General features: G+C 43.3%; 1 protein-coding gene across 1 annotated transcript; it reads left to right on the top strand.

Moving 5' to 3' along the window:
* Positions 1-5,746: 5,746 nt before the first annotated feature.
* Positions 5,747-15,078, top strand: RAPSN (receptor associated protein of the synapse). The gene is made up of 8 exons (XM_085305738.1): positions 5,747-6,254; positions 8,795-9,133; positions 9,843-10,001; positions 10,357-10,455; positions 10,553-10,675; positions 13,334-13,387; positions 14,025-14,224; positions 14,998-15,078. The coding sequence occupies exons 1-8, from the start codon at positions 6,039-6,041 to the stop codon at positions 15,068-15,070; spliced, it is 1,263 nt and encodes a 420-aa protein (XP_085161864.1). The 5' UTR covers positions 5,747-6,038; the 3' UTR covers positions 15,071-15,078.
* The last annotated feature ends 7 nt before the right edge of the window (positions 15,079-15,085 follow it).

The following is a 15,085-nucleotide window of genomic DNA, read 5'->3' on the forward strand; positions in this document are numbered from 1 at the left end:
AGTTTTCGTTTTTAATTGGGTAATGAGCTAAGCAGTTTTTCAGGATGAACTAGAACAGGTTACCGCTTTCTGGGTGCCAGGATTCCCCCTACCCTACATATGATCTGCACAGGTAGTAACTGGGATGTAGCTTCTAGATGAAGGCACCTGGAAGAGTGTTTGCTGTGGTGAAATATCAGTCACAGGGAGAAGTGAGCTAGTGTAGGTGCCTTAACAGGAGAAAATAGTGTGGAACAAAATCCCAGGAGAAAGGGATTTGCTGAGAAAATAAATGCTCTTTGATAGGGTAGAAATCTTATTTTTGTCCAGTGCTTGGGATAATAAAGATGCTAAAGAATTTATTCTACTGCTGAGTTGGCTGAGGATACTATAATTCTCAATAGAAATTGGTTAGAATTGTGTAGACAGTCCTTAATCCGCTTATAAAAGACAGAAAATTTTTGGATATGGTGCATATACCTGGGAGTGGAGTGTGAGGCTGGATGAGAAAAGGATAGAGACTCGTTTATTTGGGAGGTAGGGTTGTGGGCTGGCTGCTGTTAGTCCCACAGTCTGAATGCACAGGGCTGTGTGCCAGTGGGGGGCACTGATACCCTGCAGTGTATTGAGTAACTGCCAGTACATTTCTGTACATGCGCATTTGGTTCCATAAGGAACTTTGGGGAAACCTGTGGAAAAATATCTGAAGAAAACCAAAATGCCAAATGTTGGATGTTTCTTTCCTTTCTTCTTTCCCTTTCTTCCTTTGGTTGTTTTAATTGTTCTGTGGTGGTTTTAATGGATTTGAGACAGTGGAGCAGCAGCTGCCTTTCTGATTTTTGGCTGCTTTTTTGTGAATAATTTAAAAAGAAAATTTACATTTTGGAGACAAACCTGTGGGCTTTTTTATTGGTACAAACATTGTATTTAACACTAGGGGTTTTGTACAGTTTTTTGCCTTTTCTACTAGAAAACAATGTAAAGTGATTCACAATGTGACGAGAAAACAAATTGCCACTATGACCAAATGTAGAGTCTGTTCTGCAGTAATGGGATTTAATCAACTCAAAGTCGTGGTTCAGTCGTAGAAATGCTTTTCTTTACCTTGTTTGAGCTGTTCCTTTTTTCTTGTTTTGATTTGCAAAACAAAATGTCTTTTTTGTGTGAAATTGTGTTGTACTCTGTAGAGAATTACGGATTTTACTTTAATGGTTTAAAAAGCAGAGGAGCACGTGTTGCTTTTCTGAGCTGATCGCAGAGTTTGTGTAGTGGATTTAAAGATGAAAAGATTTGTTACAAGTTTGGAACGAGCGAGTATGTGTTAAAGGAATTTTCTTCCTTTTGTGTGTTTTTTTTTTCTTTTTGTCCCAAAGGGCAACTTAAAGCTGTTTTAATTGCACAGACACACCGACAACAAGTCATTTTGTATATGCCAAGTGTGGTACCTTCCTTTGTTTATTTGCTATTAAACTGTTTGAGAAAAGTCCGTGTGTGTTGTCTTTTTGTCTTAAACTTGAGACTCTTTGGGGGTCCAGGTGTGGGAAAATGAGGAGAGAGGTGGGAGAACTGTCTTCCAGTTTCTTACCTGTAAGTTATTAAACTGTCCTGGTCCAATGCCACTTGTTCTAGATGCAGAGAATAGCCCTGGGATTTTACTTCTGTGTGATCCATTACTTTGAGGAGAACTGGAAAAGATTTTTGGTTCCTTTTCAAACCTCCATTTTGTATCATTTTATAGTAAAGTCTCCATAACACAAGATACAAGGAGATACTGGATAATGCAAATACATGATATATTGGGGAGTGAAATGTGGACATACCTAACCTCACAGCATTGATGCCGGGAAGCCACTTGCCTGTGGATGCACTGTGCTTCATGGTGTTTCAAGGATTAATTAACTTTAGCATAGTACCAAACTTGAGCTATATTTGAACAGTGCCAGTGTGTGGTGGTGTGTGGGACTAGATGAGCACTCTTGGAGATACCAGCTCATACCCTTCCTACGATCCTCATACCTTCCACTGCCTCCTTATCTCTTCTGGGACCAAGGCCAGTCTTAATGAACCTATCAGGGTCTGCAGCGTGAAGGTGTCTGCATTCCCTGGTGCTCCTGGTCCTGGAAATACTGTACTGGGAAACCCAAAATGGAGTGGGATTTTCAAAAAAAACATTAGGGTCTTTCAGGACATATTAGCTAAGGTTTTGTTACAAGCAAAAGGGATCTGTTTTGCTTTCAGAACTAAGATGTGTTAATCTCTTGAAATAAAATGAGTTGTCTGAAAACTAAAATTTGGTATAGGCAATGTCTAATTCATTTAGAAATTTGCAACAAGTTTGACATCAATATTTCCTGTCTCAGAGGGAAAGTGCCATGATGGCCGTGACTTTGCCATATTCCTGAATGATACAAAAATTCAAAAATGTTCTTCCTTTCTTTCTGCTCACTTGCRTCTCAGTTTGCAAGTGTTTTCAGGGTAACTATATTTCTCCTCCGTATCCTTTTCCCCTGCTACTTGGCATACTCTGTTTCACCCCATTACTTCCTACATGATTGTAAATCTGAGAGCACTTGTAAGCATCAGTATTCAGTGCTACATTCCTTCCTCTGCAGTGCACCAATTGCAAGGCAAGGCACGAGCCACCTGTTGCATATCATGCTGGGATCCCTGCAGTTAATTTGCAGCTGTTGAGAAGGGAGGCTGGAGAGATTTCAGTTCATGTATGTCTGGGATGAAAGATGGAGAGAAAGAAAGATTCAAACAAATGAATCAGAAAATGGATTATGTGGGATGGAAGATTCCTGCTTGCGTAACAAAGCTGGCTAGGCTCATCTCATATGATCTGTAAACAGCAGCTGTGTCGGTTGTATGTTATGGAAGCTGATTTTGGATCCCTCTGGGTAGATGACTTTTTTTTACTTTATGGAGATTTTTTAACTTCACTCTTTGAAAGGCCAGCACCAATCAGTAAGCTATTAAACTGCAAGAGCCAGCCTATTAACTTCTGAAAACCATCAGCATGTCACATGAGTTATCAAATTTGTCAGCATCAACAGGAAATACACAAACCTGTAGATGAAGTCCGGATGTTAAGTGTTTTAGGAGAAAAATTTTCTTCTTATGTCCTCTTCTTCCTTCTCCTCCTATCACTGCTTGCTTTGACTCCAGGCTGTAATCTTCCTGGCTTTACCAGCCATATGCTCGGGTCTTCTTATGAGCAGGAGCCACAGGGGATGCATCATGAAGAGCAAAGGGGAGGAAGAGAAGCTCAGAGTGGTCACAGGCAGGAAGTGGCTGGGTGTGTGACTGCATATTACTCTACTGCATTACATTTGATGTTCCCTGATTTGGTGTTTCATGCACCTTGCAGGCATAATTTGCAGTACCTGAGAAGAAACTTGGTCATTTAAGATAGAAGCCACCCTTGAATCTCACAGGGACTAGAGGAATCTTGAGCCACAGACTGATCACTGTGTCCTTTGCTTCCCTGAGAAGCACAGGTGGTGTCTGGGTGATTTTACCCATTTATCCTTCCTGATTCAGGCGGCCTTATATTGGCATATTCCATATAAGAGTATGTTTCTCTTCTTTGAAAGTGATCAATTTGAGCTTAATGATTCTCCTAGTCCTTATTTTACTAGGATAACTTTTCATCTTGGTAGGTGGGTGAGTGGATTCCTAAGAGACTAAGCACTGTTTCATAGGAGAATGAAGTGCAGCTCAAAAGTGCAGGTCAGATGTGCAGTCTGACCAACAAATGCATGACAGTATTGGTGGGAGCAGTGTCTGGGTGAAGTGGTCCAGAACCATCAGAATCAGCTTGAGTTATTGATGTGTTACTCACGGACAGTAATTTTGTAAAGCCTTTTGCCCCAGCAGGCAATTATGTGATTTTTTTGCTTCCCTTTTCTTGATTCCTTCCTTGATTCTTTCATGTAGCACACTCCAACAGCTGCTGTCTCTGGTTCTCTAACCTCAGTTTCTCGAAATCCAGAAGTCTGATGACTACACCATTATCACTGCGTTCAGTGAGGATCAGTCTTCTGCATCCTGTGCCTATCCCACCACCCACATCCAGAGGGGCAAATAACAATCACTGCAGGGAAGAGAGCCATTTCTTGCCATTTCAGACTTTTTATGAAAGTCCTAAAATCTAAAGTACCTATGTAGCAATGTTAACAGTAAGCTGAAATTGTCTTTATACATTAACTATCTGTGCCTAAGCTTTACTTTTCTTCACAGGCTTCTATGGTAGCAAAATGCTTGAAGGCTATGCTGCAACACCTTCTAGTGGATTACCTCTCTGAAAAACAATGCTAAATTAAGTAACAGGTATCATGGATGGGGGATACAAGCTCACAAAAGAGAGTAAGTCTGATTGTAGCAAGATTTTTCTACCATTCAAAAAACTCTTCTAGGGAAACTTTGGAAAAAAGAATGTGATGGTATCTCTTAAGAAAATGAATGCTGTGATGTGAAGTCTCTGGAAGGGTTGTGGTTCCTTATTCTACTGTTTCTTGCAGTCTTCTGTTTTTTGTAGGGATGCTACTTAAGGAAGGCTCCCTTGGATCTGTGTTGCCTTAAGTGGCGATGGCCCAGGCCAGGATGGTCCAACTTGTGGCTTGTAAGATGATTCCATCAGCCATTTTGTTTGCTTGGGAAGAGCTACCACTGAATTCATGTGGAAGGAGGGCTGTGGCTGGAGACATGCCTGCTTCTGCCTGTGGGCCTGTTGTTAAATCTGTGAATTGCTGTTCTTCCTTATTTGGCCTGTAAAAAGGAACTCAAAATCTATGTCTAAGACTTCTATTTCTGAAAAATATTAGACTTCCATGAGGCTTTTTTTTTTTTTAATGAATGTATAGGCAATCAAGGCAAAGTCTATTAAAAATGCAGCACATAAAGGAAGTATGAAACCCGATTCCTGGAGGAACAAGTCTACCTTCTGCTCTTTCAAAGATGYGTAGGCAAGTTTTAAAGCTATTTTCTAATTGGACTACAAGCCTTTTCTGCCGTCAGAAGATGCAGAAACTTGTTGCTTTCGGTTATTATTTATCGTTTGTCATAGAAGATCGGTAAGTTCTGAGTGCAGAACTTTGATAGTTCCTTTGACATCTCCTATTGAAAATTCTCATAGAACAATCACAGATGCCCAGTGGCAGGGAGCAACCATCCCTCAGGAGCAAAGTTTTCACCAGGATTAGCTTCTCATTGTCCCTGAGAAGTTAATGAGTCAGTGGCTTATTTGCAGCAAATCTGTGACAGAGCTGACCCTGACCACAGGAACAGTCCATATTGCCTGCTGAGCTCCTCAAAGGGAAGGCTGAATTTTGTGCCTGCTGAGGTATCAGGCACATTGTCGCAAGTGTAATCCTGCATGTGTGTATGTGCTGGAGCCTTCAGTTCATTCTCTCCTTTTTAAGGCATATGTTGTTCCCAAAGATGCTATCTTAGCTGGGGCTGCTGTGTCCCAGGCTAGCCCACCACCAGTGCTTCTTAAAGAGGGATGATTAGTGAGAGAAAGGAAAAAGAGACAACTGAGACATCCCTATGGCTGCCGCTGATTGTCTCTCCCTTCAGTATTTATAAGCCGCATAGTGGCGGGCCAGAGCAGGCAGTTGGCTCGCTGTGACCTTGGGAGTTGGGAAGCCCGACCAGCATTCCTGGGAGCCACGTGAGCCAGACTGGCGGGCACAGCTGTAGCCAATGCGGGGGAGCCCAGCAGTGGCTGCTCAGATTGAGTTTCACTCTAATCGCTGCTGGTTTTTTTCCTCTTTCTCTCCCTCTTTTGCTTTTCCTCTTTGTTTATGGGATTGGCAAGGTGAATATGCTGATGGAGTCTTAGCAAGCAAGATATCTGCCTAGCGGATTTGGGATTCTATCTTCCGTGCTGAGCAAGCTCTTCTTGCCATTGCCTGCTGCAGCTCCAGCATCCTGACATGGCTGGGATTTTATGGCTTCGAGCCCTCTGAGCACACAACCTGCCCTCCTCTCTTAGGGCATTTTATGTTGTGTTCTCTCTCAGGCACTTCTTTTGTGCTGTCCTTAAAGGTTAGTGTATGAGGCTTTTTAATGCAGAGGAGATGGGTCAGGACCAGACAAAGCAGCAGATAGAGAAAGGACTCCATCTCTACCAGTCTAATCATACTGAAAAGGCCCTGCAAGTCTGGATGAGGGTTTTGGAGAAGTCTGCGGATCCTGCTGGCAGGTTTCGGGTTTTGGGTTGTCTCATCACTGCTCATGCAGAGATGGGCAGATACAAAGATATGCTGAAGGTAAGGCAATCGAGATGAATGCATGCTGTTGTGTCACACCCACCATGGAGAGTGGCTGGAGATTAGAATGGGAGATCACGGTTTGTATTTTGCAGTATAGTGAGATGTACCATGAGCTTGGTACATATGGTGGGCTGCCTTAATCAGTGTGGTGACCAGTAGGTCCTGGCTCCAAGATATAGACTGCTACTTTTCAATGGCTCTGGTCCTTCAGGTTTCCCAGGTTAATCAGGTTCTCTAGTTAATCATGGGGACTGTCATTGATTTATTTCCCCACATGCATGCACCATCTGATCTAGCTTCACAGAGATATGAAAACAGGGCTCCTGTCCCACTGAAAGATGTTTACAGTGTATACACCACTGTAAAAAAAATTTCCAGGAGTATTCTGTAGAACAAGCAGCAATGTTGAGAGATGTCTGATATCTTGTTCAACTGCTGTTTGATATCTAATATAGATCTTATGTTGCTTTTTATTATAATTATTTCTTTGTATCGAGGTGATTAAAAGGAGAAAGAGGGGAAAGGGTGGAGTTGGGATTTTTTTGGTTGGGGGGGGTGAGAGACATTGCAAGAGCAGCATGACAGATGTGATCAGAGATGGATTCCAGTTGTCAGGGCAGCATGGAAGAAAGGAAGATAAGGGGCTTGATGAGAGTGTGGCAAAAAAGCTGAAGCTAAACTTCAAGAATATGATGATAAACATATTTGATTAAATAAAAAATAAGCTGATGAATGGATCTGAGGAGTGACAGGTTGCATATAGAGCAGCAGGCAGTGTTTGAGACAGTGACTCAAGAATCTGGAAGGCAGAACCCAAATAAGTGTCATAGTTTTAAGAAACTATCTCAGCCTGAAATAGGGTCTGACTAGAGAGCCTTGACATTCTTGTCCTGTGTTTTTTTGGTTACCTTTTACTAGACTGGTAATTGTTCAGCACCAGCACAAAAAATGTAGGGGGTACCCACATCTCATATGGAAAGATTGTAGATACCTGCTTTTAGCACTTGTAGGGGGCACATCTTAATAGTAAACTCATATATGTGTCAAAGCCCCATCTTCAAAGCGGATACTTACAGGGAAGAAGAAAGAGGAGTATTAATGCGTTTGGAAAACATTTGAAGAAAAATGGTTCTGAGAAGAGATGTGGGATTAGGTGGTGGCAGAAAAAAAGCAAACTGATCAGGGAAAAGAGAAGGTAAGATATAATTACCTGAAGAAAAAGTTGAAAGCTTCATGGGAACATGAAATGGGCAAAAGAATGAGCCCGGTAGACCTAAACCTTCATTTGTCACCTGAGAAGAGAACAAGAAACAGGATCAGAGTAGGTGAATTTCAGTTCCTCCTAGTGTTGGAAAGGAAAAGCAGCTTCAATGAAACTGAAGATTTTACAGTGTGCAAGCAAACATGAAGGAGAGCTTTAACAGTAAATCACCAGGAGAGAAAATAAGAATTGGAGGGAGAGAGAGAGAGAGAGAGAGAGAGAGAGAGAGAGAGAGAGAGAGAAAAGGAGTCAGTGAATTAGAGGTATGAAATGAACCATGATTTAAGAAGGGTCAGGATGCTCAATCTCTTTTGGAGAGAAAAATGACTTCACACCAAGAAAAGGAGTCTGTGGCAATTGGGAAGTAATGAAGAACTTGTAAAAAGGTAAGGGAACATGGGGAAGCATAAGCTAATACTCCTCACTGAGTCCACATAGTACTTTAGGAAAGCTGCTAAGAAAAGGGTGAACAAATATACCAAAACACAAACAATTAGCTTGTTTTGTTTGTGGAAAATGTTCTAATAGCTTAAACTATGTGTACCATTGTGCAAAAAAGGAAGTAATTGGTGACCTTGGGAATTGCTATCAGTAAATCAAACTGTTATCTCTAACAGACTTACATACTGAGGCAATTGCTAAATATTTACCATCATTACTGGTATTAATTTAACCCAGCAGTGTGCTTGGTTCATCACAAAACACAGAAGAGAATCCCTGCCCAGAAGAGTGTGCAGTCTAAATAAAAAAAAAACTTCAAAACATCTAAAAGAACAGTATGCAGTGAATTGTAATGGCTCTAGAGCAAAAACTGTCATGACAACTAAACGTCAATTTAATGATATAAAATTATTTAGTGAAGCAGCTTGCCTGTTATTTCCTTATTAATAGAGTACTGTATGTAATATTTTAAGAATTCCATAGAAAATGGAATAAATTAAATTGAGCGTAAGAGAACTTAGCTGGATTGTGCTGAATGTTTGCTGTCTCACATTCTCTGTAGGGCCATTCAACAGTTTTTTTCTACTAACTGCCAGCCTACTTCATCTTCCTTGCCCGAGAGACAGAGAGAGAGGTTTCTCCAGACTACTCATATGTCTTTTAAACCACCAGATCACTGCTCAGTTTGTACACTGCTTCTCAGTCCCTGGGGCTGGACTTCCAATCCCTGCTCAGAGATGAGCCTCTTCTCCATGACAATGCCCCTCTGTGGATGTTTGGGCTGTGTTTAAATAGATTATATGTTTTTTATAAACACTTTCTTTTCTACTTAAAGTTTGCAGTGGTACAGATTGACACAGCACGGGAGCTAGAAGACCCAGATTACCTTACAGAGAGCTACCTAAACCTGGCTCGCAGCAATGAGAAGCTCTGTGAATTCCAGAAAACAATCTCGTACTGTAAGACATGCCTGAATATGCAGGGCACCACTATGAGCATGCAGCTGAATGGCCAGGTGAGCCTCAGCATGGGCAATGCCTTCTTGGGCCTCAGCATTTTCCAGAAGGCTCTGGAGTGCTTTGAGAAAGCTTTGCGCTACGCACACAACAACGATGACAAGATGCTGGAGTGTCGCGTCTGCTGCAGCCTGGGGAACTTCTATGCCCAGCTAAAGGTGCAGTAACCCAAAGGGAGGGAGGATGGGAGGGTGATTGTCTCACGGATTCAGGAAAGGTGGATAATACGAAAAGATGAGGGCTTTTTCATTTTTGCAGTCTTATGTAGCTCAAGAACAGTTTTAGGTATTTTTAATAGTTTTATGTGCTTATTGTAAAATAAGATTTCTCTTTAGAATAAAATTTCTAATGCAGAAAGATGCTTAAAARTGAAAATACATTATGCTATTACTTACTGCAGGTTTAACAAGGCCATTTCTTCCTACTTGTTACCATGATGAATAACCAGCCTCTGAGAGATCCTGACTCACCACATGGAAAGCATGAGGGCTCTCTGTAGATGCTGAAAGTGGAGATGATGTAACAGCAGAGAATGTTTCAGTCTGTGGTTRTAGAGCTGGGTACATCATTCCTGCCATGTAAAGCTTACAACATACTGCATACAACAACAGTTAGTTGCTGTGTTATTGCCTCAGTGTCCTGAACCCACTGAATAACATGAATTCAGTATATGGGAATTCTACCTTCCACAGTTTGACAGGCATGTTAATACTGAGACTTGGGCACATGGAAGAAGAAGGGCAAGGGCTGAGAGGCTTACAGAAAGCAGAAAGCTGTTGCAGTATTAGTAAATCAAAAATATTCAGTGGTCACCTATTTTTTTTGAGTGCTCACTATTGCTGTAACTACTGTCTGTCTGCTTTATAGGACTACGAGAAAGCCTTGTTCTTCCCATGTAAAGCAGCTGAGCTGGTGAATGATTACGGAAAGGGCTGGAGCTTGAAGTACCGTGCAATGAGCCAATACCATATGGCCGTGGCCTATCGGAAGCTGGGGCGCTTGGCAGATGCTATGGACTGCTGTGAGGTACAGGGTGCCGGCAGATGCACAGCTGTCAGAGGTCTCTGCAAGGGATCTTACCTAGAGGACAGAAGTGGGAGGAAGAGGGATACCATGGCATGYTCACTTGACTCTAGATGTTCCTGCTGCCTCCCAGTCCTAGAGCTGAGGTTTCAGTAGTCCAGGGCGTCTCAAAAATTTGGCCCTAAACACCCTCTGGTTGGGAGCATGTGAACAAGACTTCACTTGCTTTAAAGAGACTGTGGCATTTCTCTGGAGCTGACCCTTCACTGGCTGGAGTGCTCTAGACCTTCAGTCCCAGCCCCTCTTTGTTCTGGACCAGGAACAAGCTCTTTTACTGACCAAAGATGATTTCTTTCAGGAGTCCATGAAGATTGCCCTGCAGCATGGTGACCGGCCTCTGCAGGCACTGTGTCTGCTCTGTTTTGCTGATATCCATCGCAGTCGCAAAGATGTGCAGGTACAGCTCCTCCCTGCCAGGAAGGACATAGGGGATGGCAAGGAGGTATGAAAAGCGGGCCACAGCAAAAAGTGTATTTTCCTCCCTGCTTCTGCAGACAGCCTTTCCTCGRTATGATTCTTCCATGAGCATCATGACAGAGATTGGAAACCGCCTGGGACAGATCCAGGTGCTGCTAGGAGTTGCTAAATGCTGGATGATCCGGAAGGAGCTGGAAAAGGTCAGTTACAAGCTGTTTCTACAGGAGCTTGTAGGACAAGAYTAGGGCACACATTCTCTTTCTGAGCTTTATGCTCATCAAAGTCCAGTAGAGTCCTATACTCCTTGTTCTACGAGCAGGGGCTGTTACTTGCACAGTGACGTTTCTCTGATTGGTCCCTCTTAGCGAGGAATCTGTTACTAACAGTATGAACATCCAGTTCTGGGTCAGACTGGTAACTTACAGAACTGTGTCATTAGCCAGTCCTGAAGGCTTTAAACACAACACTGCGAAGCCAGTAATGGGAGAAAGAAAGTCTCCTCCTGCAGYTGTAGACAATCAGCTTATGTTTATGCTCTGAAATGGATTCCACTGCCTACCTTTTAACTACATAACTAAGCTCATTATTATGATAATGATGATCAGACAGCTCTATGGCTCCACCATGTCCTTTGCAAAGAGACTTGGCAGCAAATTTTGAGAGAAACTTCAAAGGTGTTTGTATTGTGGTGTGAAATAGAAATGAGAACAGAAAATTATTTGGAAATAGGTAACAGGTCGATACAGTACAAGGGGGAGAAGTTACTTATTTTGAAAATGCTTTAGGCAATGCATGAGTTAATGTTCCTGCAATGAAATCTAGATTTTATTGGGGCTGCAGAATGAGATGCTCAAAAGTTAGCCTTGAGCCTAGTGCTGAGCAGCCTGGAATGACTGCATGGTGCCACACCAGGATACTGTTCTGGGCACRGATGCACTTAAGTTCAACCCTAATCACCTATATTAGACACAGAGAATTTTATCTAGAACGAAGTATTTCAGTTAGTAGACAATCAAGTATATRCCTATCAGAAAAGACAAGCTCAAGCCAGCATTTGAGTGCTGTACAATAGGGAATCACTTGGGTGAGATAAACCTCTCAATCCCAGCATGTAAACACTACATTTGCTATGGAAGAAGGAACTGTGACTTAGAAACTTTGCTTAGTGGAATTCCTTCCCAGCCTCGTATCTAATATTCAAAGTAATGGGGCAAGACACAGCAGGTAGGCCTCTAAACAAGAGAATATTCTGTATCATCTCAGARTGCTCATCTGCCTCCTAGGCCAAGTGCTCCCATCTCCAGCCACTGCCAGCCTCAGATACCACAAGCAATTCTCATCTGAGAGMGCCTGGTTGAGGGCTTTTGCAGAGAGTCCTAATTTCACCAAAGCCCACAAAAGAAGGGAATGAGCAGATGAATCTCTGGTTCTGTCCAGGCATCAGAAGGAATTTTGCCCTAATAGTTAAGGACTTTCACTCACATTGTCACAAACGTAACCTCCTCAAATGTCACAGCCATGAGAACTTGCCCAAGTCTGTTCCTCAACTTGCAAGTCACAATTTCTATTTCTTATGTTACTCATCCCAATATTAGTTACCTAATAAAGCAGTTTGCTAGCTTTCTACCTGCAGATTGCATTTTTGTCCTGCCCTCCTATATYTTCCAAGTCTCCTTGGCCAGCTAATCCCAATTTCCTTTCAGTTCCATTCAGTTTGTGTATTCAATACCCTCCCAGTTCTCCCAGTCTTCTGTCACAATCTGCTTCCAAACTCTGTGCAGTCCTCACTTTCTTGTCTCMGAAAATTCATCCCCTGGACTTCACAGCATCTCTTCCCCAATCGCATATGCTTCTTGCGTCACTTTTGATCCTATTCCCAGTCTTTAATTTCAGGGTTTTCCAGTACACAGTCATTCTTCCCTGCCACAGCTCTCAGTTCTGTTCTGTCCTCTACCTTTCAGTTCCTGCTTCCCTGTACTGTGAGTTCCTTATCCTAGGCTGTTACTACCACCACAGGTCTAATGCCATCTCYTCTGCATTCAAAGCGCATTCTTCCATCTCATCTGGTCCTCTTCTCACAGTATAGTAGCAATGCCAAATTACAGGCTGGAAATTTTCTAATGTACCTCCTGAAAATACTGTGTCAGAGGGGAGATGACATCTTCCTCTCAGATAAACCTGAAGCAGATCTCAATAGCTCTGGAAAGCAGAGACTGATTGTCAGAATTGTAAGAAATATTGTCACATCTAGGGAAAAGTAGTGACTCATTTGGTATAACAGCTGCTACATCAAATACTTTTCCTTCAGATCGAAAAGATTGAGAGCAACACAGTCCTACATCACAGTGTGTGTAAGTAGGACAAAGCGGACATATGGACAGTAATACAAAATAGAAGAACATGGTGTGTTGTTAGTGCTGATCGCTCTCCTCCCCTCTTGCACAGGTAAAATTGGAACTGAAGTTGCCCAAAGATTGCTGAACCTGTAGTCTGGAAAGGGAGCAACGTTTGTTTTGCTTGTGCTTCATCTCAATTTTGAAACTCAGCTGCACATGGCCATAAATAATCCTCCTTGTTTGGAAACATCAGCCTCTGCCAACATCGTACCCTGACTTTGTGTTGTATGGCTGGAATAGAAACGTAGCTCTTTTCTGAAACCAAGTTTTTCTTATGGATGAGCTTGTGTGGGAGAACAGCTGCCAGAGAGCTATCTTACATCTCCAGAGTTGCAGAGCTGCTTTTTTTTATCCAAATGCCACTCTGTACCTCTTCCTTCTTTTTTTGAGTCATGTTATTCATACAAGTCTGTTTTTGATATATCAGACTGAAAACTCATAATGCGTGCTCTCCATTCACAGGCTCTGGAAAGCATTGAAAAGGCACAGGAGCTGGCAGAAGGACTAGGGAACAAGGTAAGATCCTGTAGCTTCCCTTCAGCAGTGTCTGTAGCCTTTTCTGAGGTAACCTGAGAAGACCAGTGTTAAAGTATTCAGACTTGTTATTGCTTGTCACCCTGTCCATATTAACCAGTTGGTGCTTGAGACTTARTAGTGGGCAGTTGCACATGTGATGATCAGTGTGCAAGTCTGAAAAGTGAGAGAGGAGTCAAAAACAAATAAACAAATGGGAATGGAGCAGYAAAAATGGGGCATCAAACAACCAGAGAGCTAGAGGATTAGGGGTCTCTTCCTTGAAAACTATCATTGGTCTGAGCAGCATCTGAACTGTGTGCTGGCTGGAAASCAAGGGCAGTGAAGTGCCATGTTTCTCAGGGATGGCTGAGGAATGCCTTCTGCATGAAAAAGCTGCAGAGTGCCTCAAATCTGGAATCCCTTGTATGATAGAGAGAAGAGGGGTTAWTGGCAGGAAGAACTTGGATACTAAATGTCCTTATCCTGGTCTTGTCCCCTGGGTACCTTTCTATGCTGATGGTTCTTTAGCTGGCTGATGGGGCTGTAGGAGACTTCTGGTAGTGCTCTCTACTCCTTCTGCCAGATCTGTCTTCACCTTGTCATTTGCTTCTCTTCTGTTTTTGCCCTTTATGTGCAGCTTGGCCTGCTGAAGCTCCACTGCCTGTGCGAAAGGATCTATCGCACAAAAGGGCAACAGCAAGAGTTGCGCGACCATGTAGTGAAGTTCCACGAATGTGTGGAGGAGATGGAGCTGTACTGTGGCATGTGTGGAGAGTCCATCGGGGAGAAGAACAACCAGCTCCAGGCGCTGCCTTGCTCCCACTTCTTCCATTTAAAGTAATGAGATGGAACTACAGAGGGGTCCTTGTCATGACATTAGTCACAGGAAATACTCACATCCAGAACAGGACAGCTTTACAAATGGTCTTTGTCCCACTTACCTATGCCCCATAGGATCCCACTGTGGTGTGTCTTGAACCTCACAGTCTTTAAGTATSCGATTCAGCCAGAGCATGCATCCCGCTCCCACTTCTGCCCTCTACATGATTGTTCCCTAATGCCCTTGCCCAGCTCAGATTCTTACCTCCTTTAATTTCTCTTGGGGACTCAATTCTATAGCTCCACGGGTGGTCTGGCTTTTATTTTCCCTAAACATCCCATAATTTCTGTCTCTTGAACTGGATATGGTGTTCAGTCTGTTACTGTAATGCTGTCACGAAGGACTAAGTTAACTCCACATCATTTTACTATTAGGAGAAATGACATAACAAAATAATTAACACTGAAGACTAAACTTACGCACTTAAAAATACACCCTCAGGCTGACACMGAAAGGAGGATTAAGCACCAGGGCAGCCGCGGCGTGCTTTCGAGCAGTAAGGGAAAGCAGCGCTGTTTCCTCTCTGCAGATGAACTTGTTGAAACGCTTCCAGGAGGGGGTTGGGGAGCCGGGAGGTCCTTGCCCGGGAGGGCGGGAGCCCTTTCACGCGGTCTGTAACTCGTGCCCGGGGGAGCAGGCCCGCCCCGGGGGAGCCGGGCGCGGCCGGGCGGGCGGCTGCCGCCCTCCCGCTCCCCGGAGCCACCTGCGAAACGGCCTCCTTGCTTTGCAGGTGCCTGCAGACCAACGGGACGCGGGGCTGCCCCAACTGCCGCCGCTCGTCGCTGAAGCCGGGCTACGTGTGACCCGCCGGCGGGGCC

The sequence above is a fragment of the Rhea americana genome, unplaced genomic scaffold, assembly GCF_003343005.1.
Source record: "Rhea americana isolate MKP2758 unplaced genomic scaffold, rheAme1 scaffold_102, whole genome shotgun sequence".
Taxonomy (NCBI): Eukaryota; Metazoa; Chordata; class Aves; order Rheiformes; family Rheidae; genus Rhea; species Rhea americana.